The sequence below is a fragment of the Trichomycterus rosablanca genome, chromosome 3, assembly GCF_030014385.1.
Source record: "Trichomycterus rosablanca isolate fTriRos1 chromosome 3, fTriRos1.hap1, whole genome shotgun sequence".
Taxonomy (NCBI): domain Eukaryota; kingdom Metazoa; phylum Chordata; class Actinopteri; order Siluriformes; family Trichomycteridae; genus Trichomycterus; species Trichomycterus rosablanca.
Window position 1 is genome coordinate 52,198,687 of NC_085990.1, and position 13,082 is coordinate 52,211,768.

At 34.9% G+C, this 13,082-nt stretch overlaps 1 protein-coding gene across 2 annotated transcripts; it reads left to right on the top strand.

The window, feature by feature from the left end:
• The first annotated feature begins 2,293 nt into the window (after positions 1 to 2,293).
• On the top strand, positions 2,294 to 5,610 carry ccka (cholecystokinin a). 2 transcript variants are annotated; one of them, XM_062992234.1, is made up of 4 exons: positions 2,294 to 2,361; positions 2,621 to 2,707; positions 4,734 to 4,985; positions 5,185 to 5,610. In XM_062992234.1, the coding sequence occupies exons 3-4, from the start codon at positions 4,736 to 4,738 to the stop codon at positions 5,304 to 5,306; spliced, it is 372 nt and encodes a 123-aa protein (XP_062848304.1). In that variant the 5' UTR covers positions 2,294 to 2,361; positions 2,621 to 2,707; positions 4,734 to 4,735; the 3' UTR covers positions 5,307 to 5,610. The 2 variants fall into 2 exon arrangements, with proteins under 2 accessions (XP_062848304.1, XP_062848303.1); XM_062992233.1 differs by lacking the exons at positions 2,294 to 2,361; positions 2,621 to 2,707 and having other exon boundaries at positions 4,585 to 4,985.
• Positions 5,611 to 13,082: the final 7,472 nt, after the last annotated feature.

The following is a 13,082-nucleotide window of genomic DNA, read 5'->3' on the forward strand; positions in this document are numbered from 1 at the left end:
TTCACAAATGTATGTTTAATAATACTTTATTAAACCTAATAAACCTTACAAGCTTCACAGATTTATGTTAAATAATACTTTATTAAATGTTAAACCTTATAAACCTTAAACGTTTTACAAATGTGTGTTAAATAATACTTTATTAACCCTTATAAACCTTATAAGTTTCACACATTTATGTTAAATAATATTTAATTAAACCTAATAAACCTTACAAGCTTCACAGATTTATGTTAAATAATACTTTATTAAATGTTAAACCTTATAAACCTTATACGTTTTACAAATGTGTGTTAAATAATACTTTATTAAACCTTATAAACCTTATTAGTTTCACACATTTATGTTAAATAATATTTAATTAAACCCTATAAACCTTATTAGTTTCACAAATGTACGTTAAATAATACTTTATTAAACATTTAACTTTATAAACCTTATAAGTTTCACAAATGTACATTAAATAATACTTTATTAAACATTTAACTTTATAAACCTTATAAGCTTCACAGATTTATGTTAAATAATACTTTATTAAATGTTAAACCTTATAAACCTTAAACATTTTACAAATGTATGTTAAATAATACTTTATTAAACCTTATAAACCTTATAAGTTTCACAAATATATGGTAAATAATACTTTATTAAACCTTTTAAAAATTATAAGTTCCACAGATCTATGTTGAATAATATTTATTTAAAACTTATGTTTTACAAATGTATGTTGAATAATACTTTATTAAACTCTATAAACCTTATAAATTTGACAAATGTATGTTAAATATTACTTTATTAAACAAATAATATTTAATTAAACCTTATAAACCTTTTTAAGTTTCAAAAATTCATGTAAAATAAAACTTTTTTTAATTCTATAATTCACAACAGTGGCAGCATGGCGGAGCCCGGATTCAGGCCCAAAGCTCTACCCACAAGACCACTGCCCCTTATATATTTTATAATATAATAAATATGCTTTAATGACTGGAAATAAACACACTGCAATCTTTAGCCAGCGCAGCTGGCCCGTGGAGGGGATCCACAGACCATTGCTGCTGGCCCAAACTGATCAATGACACTAATGATGTCTACAGAACTGAGCCCTCCCTGTAGCTATTTATAAACTGGCTTAGGGTTGTTTATTGGGATTTCTGTGGGCGGGAATTGTTTGTGAAACTGGACCATGAGCACTTCTCCACATGAGAAATATCAGATTATCTGACAGAAAGTTTTCAGTTAGCACTTTATTCTGGATTACTCCGTCTGTTTAAATGTGCTGTTTCTATTTCTATCCTGACAAGTAGATCTCTAATTGGCTCGGCTGTTTCTGACTCCCCTGGACACTAGCCAATCATGTCCATGCAGACGCCCTAAAAGCACCATTAAGATTCAAATCCCAAATCCCAGCAGTTGTGGGCTAGCATACTTTATCTTTTATAAAGGCAAATGAGTGTGAGTGAGAGGCTTGAGTGTGGCTGACCTGTTTCAGTAGTTTTTATCAGTTTTGTACAGTGTGATTTATAATGTTTATGTAGTGTTTATATATAGCGTTATTTATATTTAGTGTTATTTATATTTAGTTTTATTTATATTAATATATATATATTATTTATATATATATATATTGTTATTAATAATTAGTGTTATTTCAGTATGTATTTATAGGGTTGTTTATATTTAGTGTTTTTTTATATTTAGTGTTATTTCAATGTATTATGAAAAATAAAATACACTGAAATAACACTAAATATAAATAACATTAAATATAAATAACAATATAAAAATACTGAAATAACACTAAATATAAATACCACTAAAATATAATGAAATAACACTAAATATAAAAAACACTAAATATAAATAACAATATAAAAATACTGAAATAACACTAAATATAATACCACTAAAATATAATGAAATAACACTAATTATAAAAACACTAAATATAAATAACACTATATATAAATAACACTAAATATAAATAACGCTATGAAATATAATGAAATAACACTAAATATAATTAACACTATATAAATAACACTAAATATAAATAACAGTATAAAGCATAATGAAATTACCCTAAATATAAATTACAACATAAAATACACTTAAACAAACACTAAATATAAATAACACTAAATATAAATAACACTTAATATAAATAACACTATAAAATATAATGAAATAACACTAAATTATGATAAACTACTGAAACGGGTGAGAAGATCAGATGTCCAGCTGCACAGCTGGAAATAAACACACATGAAGTTTGGAGACCGGACGTACGTCACGCTACGTTGTATAAAAGGTCTGTGGGGGTTTTCGTAAACGTCAAAAATAAGGCGTGGATCCCTGGAGGTGGGTGAAGTCCCTCTTTAATTAAGTAACAGTCTTGTGGTGTGTATTCTGTTCAAATAAAGCATCCTGTTCTACGTCAGACTTGCGCAAATACATGCATGTACACACACACACACACACACACACACACACAGATCCATGCCAGTAGTGTTAGTGGTGGTGAGGTGGTGAGGGCCACACTGATCCAGCCCCCTGCTGATGGGTATTTAAGGGCGGCTCTTCCGTCGAGGGCTGAACTTCTCTCTGCTCACTTTTTCAGCTCAGCTCATCTCACACCGTCTCATCCCTCAGTCGTCCTCAATCCCGTCCTCTGCTACTCGGCTCTCAGCATCTCTCTCAGATCAAGGTATTGTCTCTTTCCTTTTTCTCCTGTGAGTCTTTTGTATAAGTAGAATTATTAAAAACATTTAGGTTGTTCAAGTGATGCTGTTTTGGTCAGTAAAAACAACAAATGCATTTAATTATTAAATTAACTTCTTGGTTAATTTAGTTTGATGGAGTTTATATAATAATAAAATATGCTGGTGATAGAGCCGGAGAATGATCATTATGAGTATTTACACTAGATATAAAATATATAATGATTTGATGGACATTATTCTCATTATTTCCTGAGATTATGGAATTTTATATTAATTATATGTCTTATTTACATAATTTCACTCATTTGCATAGTTATTTATTTAATTAAATGTTTTTATTGGATGTTTATTTGTTCATTTGTTATTATGTTTATTTATTATCATTATTTCACTTTGGTCCAACGTCCCTGGAATCACTGGGCACAGTGCAGTAACACTCCCCCGGAGAGGACGCCAATCCATCAGGGGCAATTTTAGGATACCAATCTATCTTCTGCATAATTTTGGGAAATATGAAGAAACCTGGAGTTACTGAAGTGCCTGGAGGACCCTGGAGAGAACATGACAAATGTCTTACAAAAAAGTAACTGAGGATTGAACCCAGGTCCCCAGGACCCATGCTGCTATGTGGTCGCTTATATGTTCCCTGCTTACCTAAGAAGGGATCCTCTGGGTATTCAGATTCACCTAAAATAATTCCAGTAGTTGAATTGGCTACTTTGAAGTTAGTGAGCGTTTGTTTCCAGCTTGTGCTTTTTAGGTTGGCTTCCACAGAGGGCTGTTACAAAAGATTATTAAATAATAATAATAATAATAATAATTAATAATAATAATAATAATAATAATAATAATAATAATAATAATAATAATAATAATAATAATAATAATAATAAATAATAATAATAATAATAATAATAATAATAATAATAATAATAATAATAATAATAATAAAAATAATAATAATAATAATAATAATAATAATAATAATGCACTCAGGTGGCCACAGACCCACTACCAGCTGACTGGGCATTTACACAGACATGACCAAAATGAAAGGGTGGGGTAGGGGGGCAAAGTCATTTGATGGATTAGTGCCCTGTCCTGTGTATTCCAGTCTTGCGCCCAGTGTTTCCCGATTAAACCAGACCCGTCACAAACCTGATCAGGATAAAACTGTTAATTACAACAATAATAACAATAGAAATAAGAGAAAAGACAGAAAATAAAATTATATTATTAACAATAATAATAATAATAATAATAATAATAGGAATAAGAGAAAAGAGAGGAAAAAATTATAATAATAATTATAATAATAATAATAGGAATAGAAATAAGAGAAAAGACAGAAAAAAATTATATTAATAATAATAATAATAATGACAAAGTTATTGCTAAAAATATATTATTATTATATTACATAATTACAATAATAATTATTGATGATAATAATAATAATATCAATGATAATAATATAACAATAATAATAAAAGGAAGAAGAGAAAAGAGAGGAAAAATAATGATATTAATAATAATAAAAAATAATAATGACATATTATTAAAAATATACAATTATTGATTATAATAATACAATTAATAATAATGATAATAATAATCATTATTATAGGAATAAGAGAAAAGAGAGGAAAATAATGATATAATAATAATAAAATAACAATAATAATGATGATAAATGTTTTGTTTCGGGATCCTGAATAAATAACCAGCCATGGTATTAAAACACAGTTCAATCAATACACTTAATTAATATTTCATGCCATGGTATTGGCATTTAAAAGCATGTGTGTAACACTTAGATCTGTATTGGATCTGGATATAATTATTACAACTGCAGGGAGGAGGTTGCTCATTTTTTACTGTGTGTCATATAAAGCACTTACTGTTATATTACAACATTAATAATGCTCAGCGTGCTGCATGTGTACTAAGATCTACAGTCAAATGACATGTTATCTGTGTATACACGTGTGTGTGTGTGTGTGTGTGTAGGTATGAATGCTGGAATCAGTGTGTGTGTGTTGCTGGTGGCTCTGTCCAGCAGCGGGTGCTTCTCTTTGCCGACACACTTACAGAACGATGGACGTTTGGATGGCAGGACAGTAGACGAACTCACACGCCACACCCGAGCGCTGTCTCCCAACGGCCAGCTCAGCCTGCTGTCCAAAACGCAAGAGGACATGGTGGAGGAGGACGCCGTCCACAGGCTGAATGAGCTGCTGGCCAGACTCATGTCCAGAAAAGGTCGGTTGAACTCAACTGAGAACAGAACTATTTAATAAAAATAGACTTGAATAAAAGATGTGCATTAGATTTAGTGCACTTTAATGTGTTTTCACATACGTGCGGTACATAAGATCAACACAATTACTGACAGAACAATGTAATTGAGTCAGTATTTTATCCTGAAATGAGTAACATCAGGTTTCTCACGTACTTTCAGGTTCATATCGCAGGAGTCCTTCGACGAACAGTAGGTCTAACCACAGGATAAAGGACCGAGACTACCTGGGCTGGATGGACTTTGGTCGTCGTAGTGCTGAGGAGTACGAGTACTCCTCATAATATCATCCATTCATCTACTGACCATCTGCAACTAACCAACAACCAACCAATCAGCCCGCCTTGTGTACAGAGAGATCTACCTTAATTATTCCTCCCAGTTCCGTTGTTGTTGGAGAGCCGTTTCTCCATCTCATTTACACTGTACATTCATTTGTATAATAAAGACGATGCAATATAGATATACAGTATAATTATGTAACTCGTGCATCGTTACATGCACTCAGATTTTTTGCTGAAAATGACTGAGAATGTGTCTGTTATTTATTTACTCACTTTATTTGTGAATATCTGGGATGTTTAAGAATAAATCATTGCCTTAAATCCTTATTCCTTTATGTGTATGTTAATTATTTCTCTTTATACAGTATATTATTAATACTACTACTAATAATAAAAAACATTATTATTATTATTACTGTTAGAATAATTATATTTAATTAATGATATAAATTACATTAAAACCACCTCCTTGTTTCTACACATTGTTCATTTTATCAGCTCCACTTACCATATAGAAGCACTTTGAAGTTCTACAATTACTGACTGTAGTCCATCTGTTTCTCTGCATGCTTTGTTAGCCCCCTTTCATGCTGTTCTTCAATGGTCAGGACCCCCACAGGACCACCACAGAGCAGGTATTATTTAGGTGGTGAATGATTCTCAGCACTGCAGTGACACTGACATGGTGGTGGTGTGTTAGTGTGTGTTGTGCTGGTATGAGTGGATCAGACACAGCAGCGCTGCTGGAGTTTTTAAACACCTCACTGTCACTGCTGGACTGAGAATAGTCCAACAACCAAAAATATCCAGCCAACAGCACCCCGTGGGCAGCGTCCTGTGACCACTGATGAAGGTCTAGAAGATGACCGACTCAAACAGCAGCAATAGATGATCGTCTCTGACTTTACATCTGCAAGGTGGACCAACTAGGTAGGAGTGTCTAATAGAGTGGACAGTGAGTGGAAACAGCATTTTAAAACTCCATCAGCATGGCTTTGCTTATCCACTCATACCAGCACAACACACACTAACACACCACCACCATGTCAGTGTCACTGCAGTGCTGAGAATGATCCACCACCTAAATAATACCTGCTCTGTGGTGGTCCTGTGGGGGTCCTGACCATTGAAGAACAGGATGAAAGCAGGTTAAAAAAGTATGTATAGAAACAGATGGACTACAGTCAGTAATTGTAGAACTACAAAGTGCTTCTATATGGTAAGTGGAGCTGAAAAAAAGGACAGAGTGTAGAAACAAGGAGGTGGTTTTAATGTTATGGCTGATCAGTGCATATATAATAATAATAATAGTTTAATACAGTTATAATAAAGTAGTAATAATAATAATACATTTAATAAAATATATAATAAACTATAAATAATAATGTTAAATTATTGACCAGTATTATTTCATTTATTAGGTGACCTAAACAGCTGTAGTTTTATTATTATTATTATTATTATTATTATTATTATTATTATTATTATTATTATTAATGTTATTGTTTTTATTTATTTTCATTTTCATTATCATTATCATTATTATAATTATTTTCATTATTATTATGATTATTTTTATTTATTATTATTATTAATATTATCATTATTATTATTATTATTAATAAAATTATTATTGTTATTATTATTATTAATAATAATATTATTAATAATAATATTATCATTATTATTATTATTATTATTATTATTAATTATTATTATTATTAATAACATTATTATTGTTAGTATTATTATTAATAATAATATTATTATTACTAATAATATTATTATTATTATTAATAATAATAATAATAATAATAATAATAATAATAATTATTATTATTATTATTATTATTAATATTATTATTATTATTATTATTAATGTTATTGTTTTTATTTATTTTCATTTTCATTATCATTATCATTATTATAATTATTTTCATTATTATTATGATTATTTTTATTTATTATTATTATTAATATTATCATTATTAATAATAATATTATCATTATTATTATTATTAATAAAATTATTATTGTTATTATTATTATTAATAATAATATTATTAATAATAATATTATCATTATTATTATTATTATTATTATTAATTAATTATTATTATTATTATTATTGTTATTGTTATTGTTATTGTTATTATTATTATTATTAATTATTATTATTATTAATAAAATTATTATTATTATTATTATTATTATTATTATTATTATTATTATTATTATTATTATTATTAATATTATTATTATTATTATTATTACAGACAAATTGATTCCAACTCCTGGCGACGAAATATATAATATACACTGTCCCAAATATGTTCAGAAACATATTCTGTTCAAATACAGGAAAAAACAGGAGTCCTGGAGCTAGGACACAAATTCTCGGCCTCCATGTTTCCTCTCACCTCCCAAAACATGTCAGTAGGAGGATTGGCTACTTTACATATTTGTGAGTTAATAGGTTTGATACTTTGCGACTCTGTGTTTCGGGCTACACTGGCCCACAGTGACCCTGATCAGAATAGTGCAGTTGCTATAATCAGTTTGGGTGTGGTGCACAGAGCAGGTGCTTATGATGGGGGAAAAACTAGCTTACTTAATTGCCATATAAAACCTGTCACTGAACGATTATTAATTCTAGATGTATTGTAGAAATCGTCATAAATAAAATCACCTGACATCAGAGGATCGAATCGTAGTGGTGCTGTCGGCCGGTCGGGTAAGGTGCACCTATCAGCGCGCTCTTGAGATAAAATAAGGGTTGCATCCTGTGTAAAAACGGTGTCAAATCAGGTGCCCACCCCTAAAAATGTGAGAAGCCAAAAGAAGAAAAGAAAAATGACATGAATAAAGACATGAGAACAGATATGAAAATTATGCATCATGGTGCAGTGGGTAATGTGTGCTACAAAGCTTGAGGTTTCTGGCATGTTCTCCCCAGGTCTGCAAGGCTTCTTTTTTAAATCCCACAAACATGCCGAGAGGTTGACTGGCTGTTTTCACTGGGAGTAAGTGAGCGAACAAATTAATAAATGTATGAGTGAGTGTTTGATGCCCTGAGATAGACTGGCACCACATCTAGAGTGCATTTCTGCCTTTGCTCTGTGTTTCTGGGGAGAGTTCAGACCCAGAGTGACCCGCATCAGAGCAAAATAAGTAAAAATATAGTTTATGGGCGGCACGGTGGCTCGGTGGGTAGCACTGTCGCCTCACAGCAAGAAGGTCCTGGGCTGGATCCCCAGGCGGGGTGGTCAAGGTCTTTTCTGTGCTGAGTTTGCATGTTCTCCCCATGTCTGTGTGGGTTTCCTCCGGGAGCTCCGGTTTCCTTACACAGTCCAAAAACAAAAGCATGCAGTCAGGATACTCGGTGACACTGAATTGCCCTATAGGTGAATGGGTGTGTGTATGTGTGTAAACTAACTCACTCACTCTCACTTACTTTCTTAACTGCTCATCCATTTAGTTCCCCCCCCCCCCTTCCCGGAACTAAATGGATGAGCAGTTAAGAAAGTAAGTGAGAGTGAGTGAGTTAGTTTATGCTTAAATGGAAACAGTGGGCTAGGGCAGTGATAGCTCAGTGGTTAAGGTACTGGAAGAGTAATCAGAAGGTTGCCGGTTCAAGCCCTACCACTGCTAAGTTGCCACTGTTGGGCGCCTGAGCAAGACCCTGAACCCTCAACTGCTTAACCCTTTGATGCATAACCTGGGTCAAAAGTGACCCGACTGAGTTTTTATTTTCTATATCTTTCCAATAAATTAATTTCGTCATTCAAGCTTCCATGAATTTTTCAATTAACTTGTTTTTGATCATCACAAATCCTTATTTCAGTTTTATATTTTTTGCTTTTTTAATAAAAATCATTTTTGTATCACTACCCTTCTAATGCACAACATGGGTCAAAAATGACCCTTATGTATTTACTATGGAATTTGACAGGAACTACTGACATTTGTAAGTGTTTGTAGTCAAAAACATATTTACTGATCTTTTGAAAGACAACCAAAGATTAGGCTCTTGAATCTTGAATATGTCCAATACTATTTGATTGGTAGCTGTTTACATATTCTAGTATAGATAGCTTTTATTAGCTAAGAAAGCAAATACATGAATAACTGACAAATGTGCATATGAAAATATTCTTGAATGGATGAATATGGGTCATTTTCCACCCATGTTGTGCATTAGAAGGGGTTTGCTTAGCTTGTGCATCAAAGGGTTCAAATCATGTTCATGTCATAATTGTAAGTCGCTTTGGATAAAAAGCGTCTGCTAAATGCCCAAAATGTAAATGTAAATGTAAATGTAGTAAAAGTCAACTAGTGTTTATGACATGTAATGTGTGCACTTGGCAACCCCGTGTGAAGAGCCTCTCTGTGTGAAGTGTGGCAACCGCATTAATAAATTACAATGGCAATTTGTTTGATTTTTTAGCTAATTTAAAAAAAGTATTCTCCTTTATAACAAAACATATCAGCATTCTAAATGCTTTTAATGCGTTTTTGCATTTGAAATCTGTATTTTGGACTGAATAGAATTACTTCTTAAATTATCCTGGTACCCCATGGTAGCACGTTATTACCCAGTCTTGGTTGTATGATGCCATCGCACTCATGTAAAAATCATTTACAACCCAGGGCTAAATAATTAGACAAACCAGAAGGGGAGGGACGGCGCAAAATCGCACATTTATTTAAAAGCAAATAGGATGCCATGGAAACACAGATTAGATTAGACTCTGTTAGCATGGGCACTAACAGCTCATTCTTATTGCTTAGCATCTGGCGGGTGTGAGGAAGCGCCGCTGTCAGTACGGAGACGCTTCTGAATTTTTGATGACTACTTAAACAGTGAGATCTTAACCCAACCAGCACGGACCGGCACGGGATTGAAATGACAGAGCGGATTTGCGGCGGCCTTAAACGCCAGCGCTGAGTGCACCGGAGCCCAGCTCAGCCATTCCTTCAGCGCTTAGGGGAGAGAGCTGACAGTTAATGGCCTTTATTACGAACACATTCACTTATTGATCAGCTGAAGTGGCGTTCTCCGATCCTATTCGTCTGCTAACAGCCTTAGGGACAGATCGCTGCGCAGGCAATAAAAGGCTGGCTTTTACTCGCACTGTACGAGAGCGCAGCCGGAAAGAGCCCGAGACGCAACCTCATGCTGGCTATTGTGTAAAGCACTCGAGTTAGCGCGTAATGGATGAATTGTGGGATGGCAAATGAGCCAGCGGTGGTTTATAGAGAACAAAAGGCACCATTATGCCACAGGTGTGCCTCAATGAGTGGAGGTTTCGTTCTCTCAGACAATAAATTTGTACCAATAAACTCAGATCGAACCGTGCATGTACATGCAATCAAAGCCGACATGAAAAGGACCGCTCCCGGACCACGCATACGCATACATAGCAATTAAAACGCTGCCTTAGACTGACCCCAAACACTGAGTCTCTTCAGTGTTGTACCTGGCAAAAAAAAAGTAAACCAGTCTGAATATACACCGATCAGCCATAACATTAAAACCACCTCCTTGTTTCTACACTCACTGTCCATTTTATCAGCTTCACTTACCAGATAGAAGCACTTTGTAGTTCTACAATTACTGACTGTAGTCCATCTGTTTCTTCTTCTTTGTTAGCCCCCCACAGGACCACCACAGAGCAGGTATTATTTAGGTGGTGGATCATTCTCAGCACTGCAGTGACACTGACATGGTGGTGGTGTGTTAGTATGTGTTGTGCTGGTATGAGTGGATCAGACACAGCAGCGCTGCTGGAGTTTTTAAACACCTCACTGTCACTGCTGGACTGAGAATAGTCCACCAACCAAATATATCCAGCCAACAGCGCCCCGTGGGCAGCGTCCTGTGAAAACTGATAAAGGTCTAGAAGGTGACCAGCTCAAACAGCAGCAATAGATGACTGACTTTACATCTTCAAGGTGGACCAACTACTAGTAGTGTCTGATAAAATGGACAGAGTGGACACGGTATTTAAAAACTCATACCAGCACAACACACACTAACACACCACCACCATGTCAGTCACTGCAGTGCTGATAATGATCCACCACCTAAATAATACCTGCTCTGTGGTGGTCCTGTGGGGGTCCTGACCATTGAAGAACAGCATGCAAGGGGGCTAACAAAGCATGCAGAGAAACAGATGGACTACAGTCAGTAATTGTAGAACTACAAAGTGCTTCTATATGGTAAGTGGAGCTGATAAAATGGACAGTGAGTGTAGAAACAAGGAGGTGGTTTTAATGTTATGGCTGATCGGTGTATATGGTGCTCTCAAAACAGCACAGGCAAGTCGTCATGACAGAGGACACTTTTATTCACGGAGACGGTGAAATGAAGCAAAATAAGTCATCACAGACATCGCTGGGATCTGATTCCTTCAAGATCTAATTAAGACATCAGAACAAATTGAATCAAGACAATAACTCCTCTGTTGCCCTAAAACCCTATAATTTTTTTATATGATCATACAAAAGTTAGAGTGAAGGAAAAATAGTATTTATCCAATTTAGTTTTAGTTATTCAAAATCATGTAATGACAAAAATGTTTATTAAGGGGGCGGCACGGTTTTGGCTCGGTGGGTAGCACTGTCGCCTAACAGCATGTTCTCCCCGTGTCTGCGTGGGTTTCCTCCCACAGTCCAAAAACATGCAGTCAGGTAAATTAGAGACACTGAATTGCCCTATAAGTGAATGTGTGTGTGTGTGCGTGTGTGTGTGTGTGTGTGTGTACGTGTGTCTGCCCTGCAATGGACTGGCGCCCCGTCCAGGGTGTTACTGTGTGCCGAAATTCTGGACTCCTCGGTTCAAAACTCAGCATTGCCACCGGTCGGCTGGGCACCATCAATTTTTTCATAATTGGCAGTGCCTGCAGCAGACACTAATTGGCCACCATGTGTCTGCTAGGGGACGGAATGACTGGACTATGTGGGTGCGTTCTTCAAGGACTTCAGCACTGCAGTGACACTGACTTGGTGGTGGTGTGTTAGTGTGTGTTGTGCTGGTATGAGTGGATCAGACCCAGCAGCGCTGCTGGAGTTTTTAAACACCTCACTGTCACTGCTGAACTGAGAATAGTCCACCAACCAAAAATATCCAGCCAACAGCACCCCGTGGGCAGCGTCCTGTGACCACTGATGAAGGTCTAGAAGATGACCGACTCAAACAGCAGCAATAGATGAGCGATCGTCTCTGACTTTACATCTACAAGGTGGACCGACTAGGTAGGAGTGTCTAATAGAGTGGACAGTGAGTGGACACGGTATTTAAAAACTCCAGCAGCGCTGCTGTGTCTGATCCACTCATACCAGCACAACACACACTAACACACCACCACCATGTCAGTGTCACTGCAGTGCTGAGAATGATCCACCACCTAAATAATACCTGCTCTGTGGTGGTCCTGTGGGGGTCCTGACCATCGAAGAACAGGGTGAAAGCAGGCTAAAAAAGCATGTAGAAAAACAGATGGACTACAGTCAGTAATTGTAGAAGTACAAAGTGCTCCTATATGGTAAGTGGTAAGTGTCGGAGGAGACAAAATGTAACAAATGTAATAAACAAAAAAATCAGACCGGTGACAGACTCGCGACCTGTCCAGGGTGTTTCCTGCCTTTCACCCAATGAATCAGACACACCGTGACCCTGACCAGAATAAAATAATAGTACAACAGATTCTTTACAGCGTAGTCATCCTTGTTTTTATGCCTTGGTACTGGCATTAAAAGCGACAGTTAGAC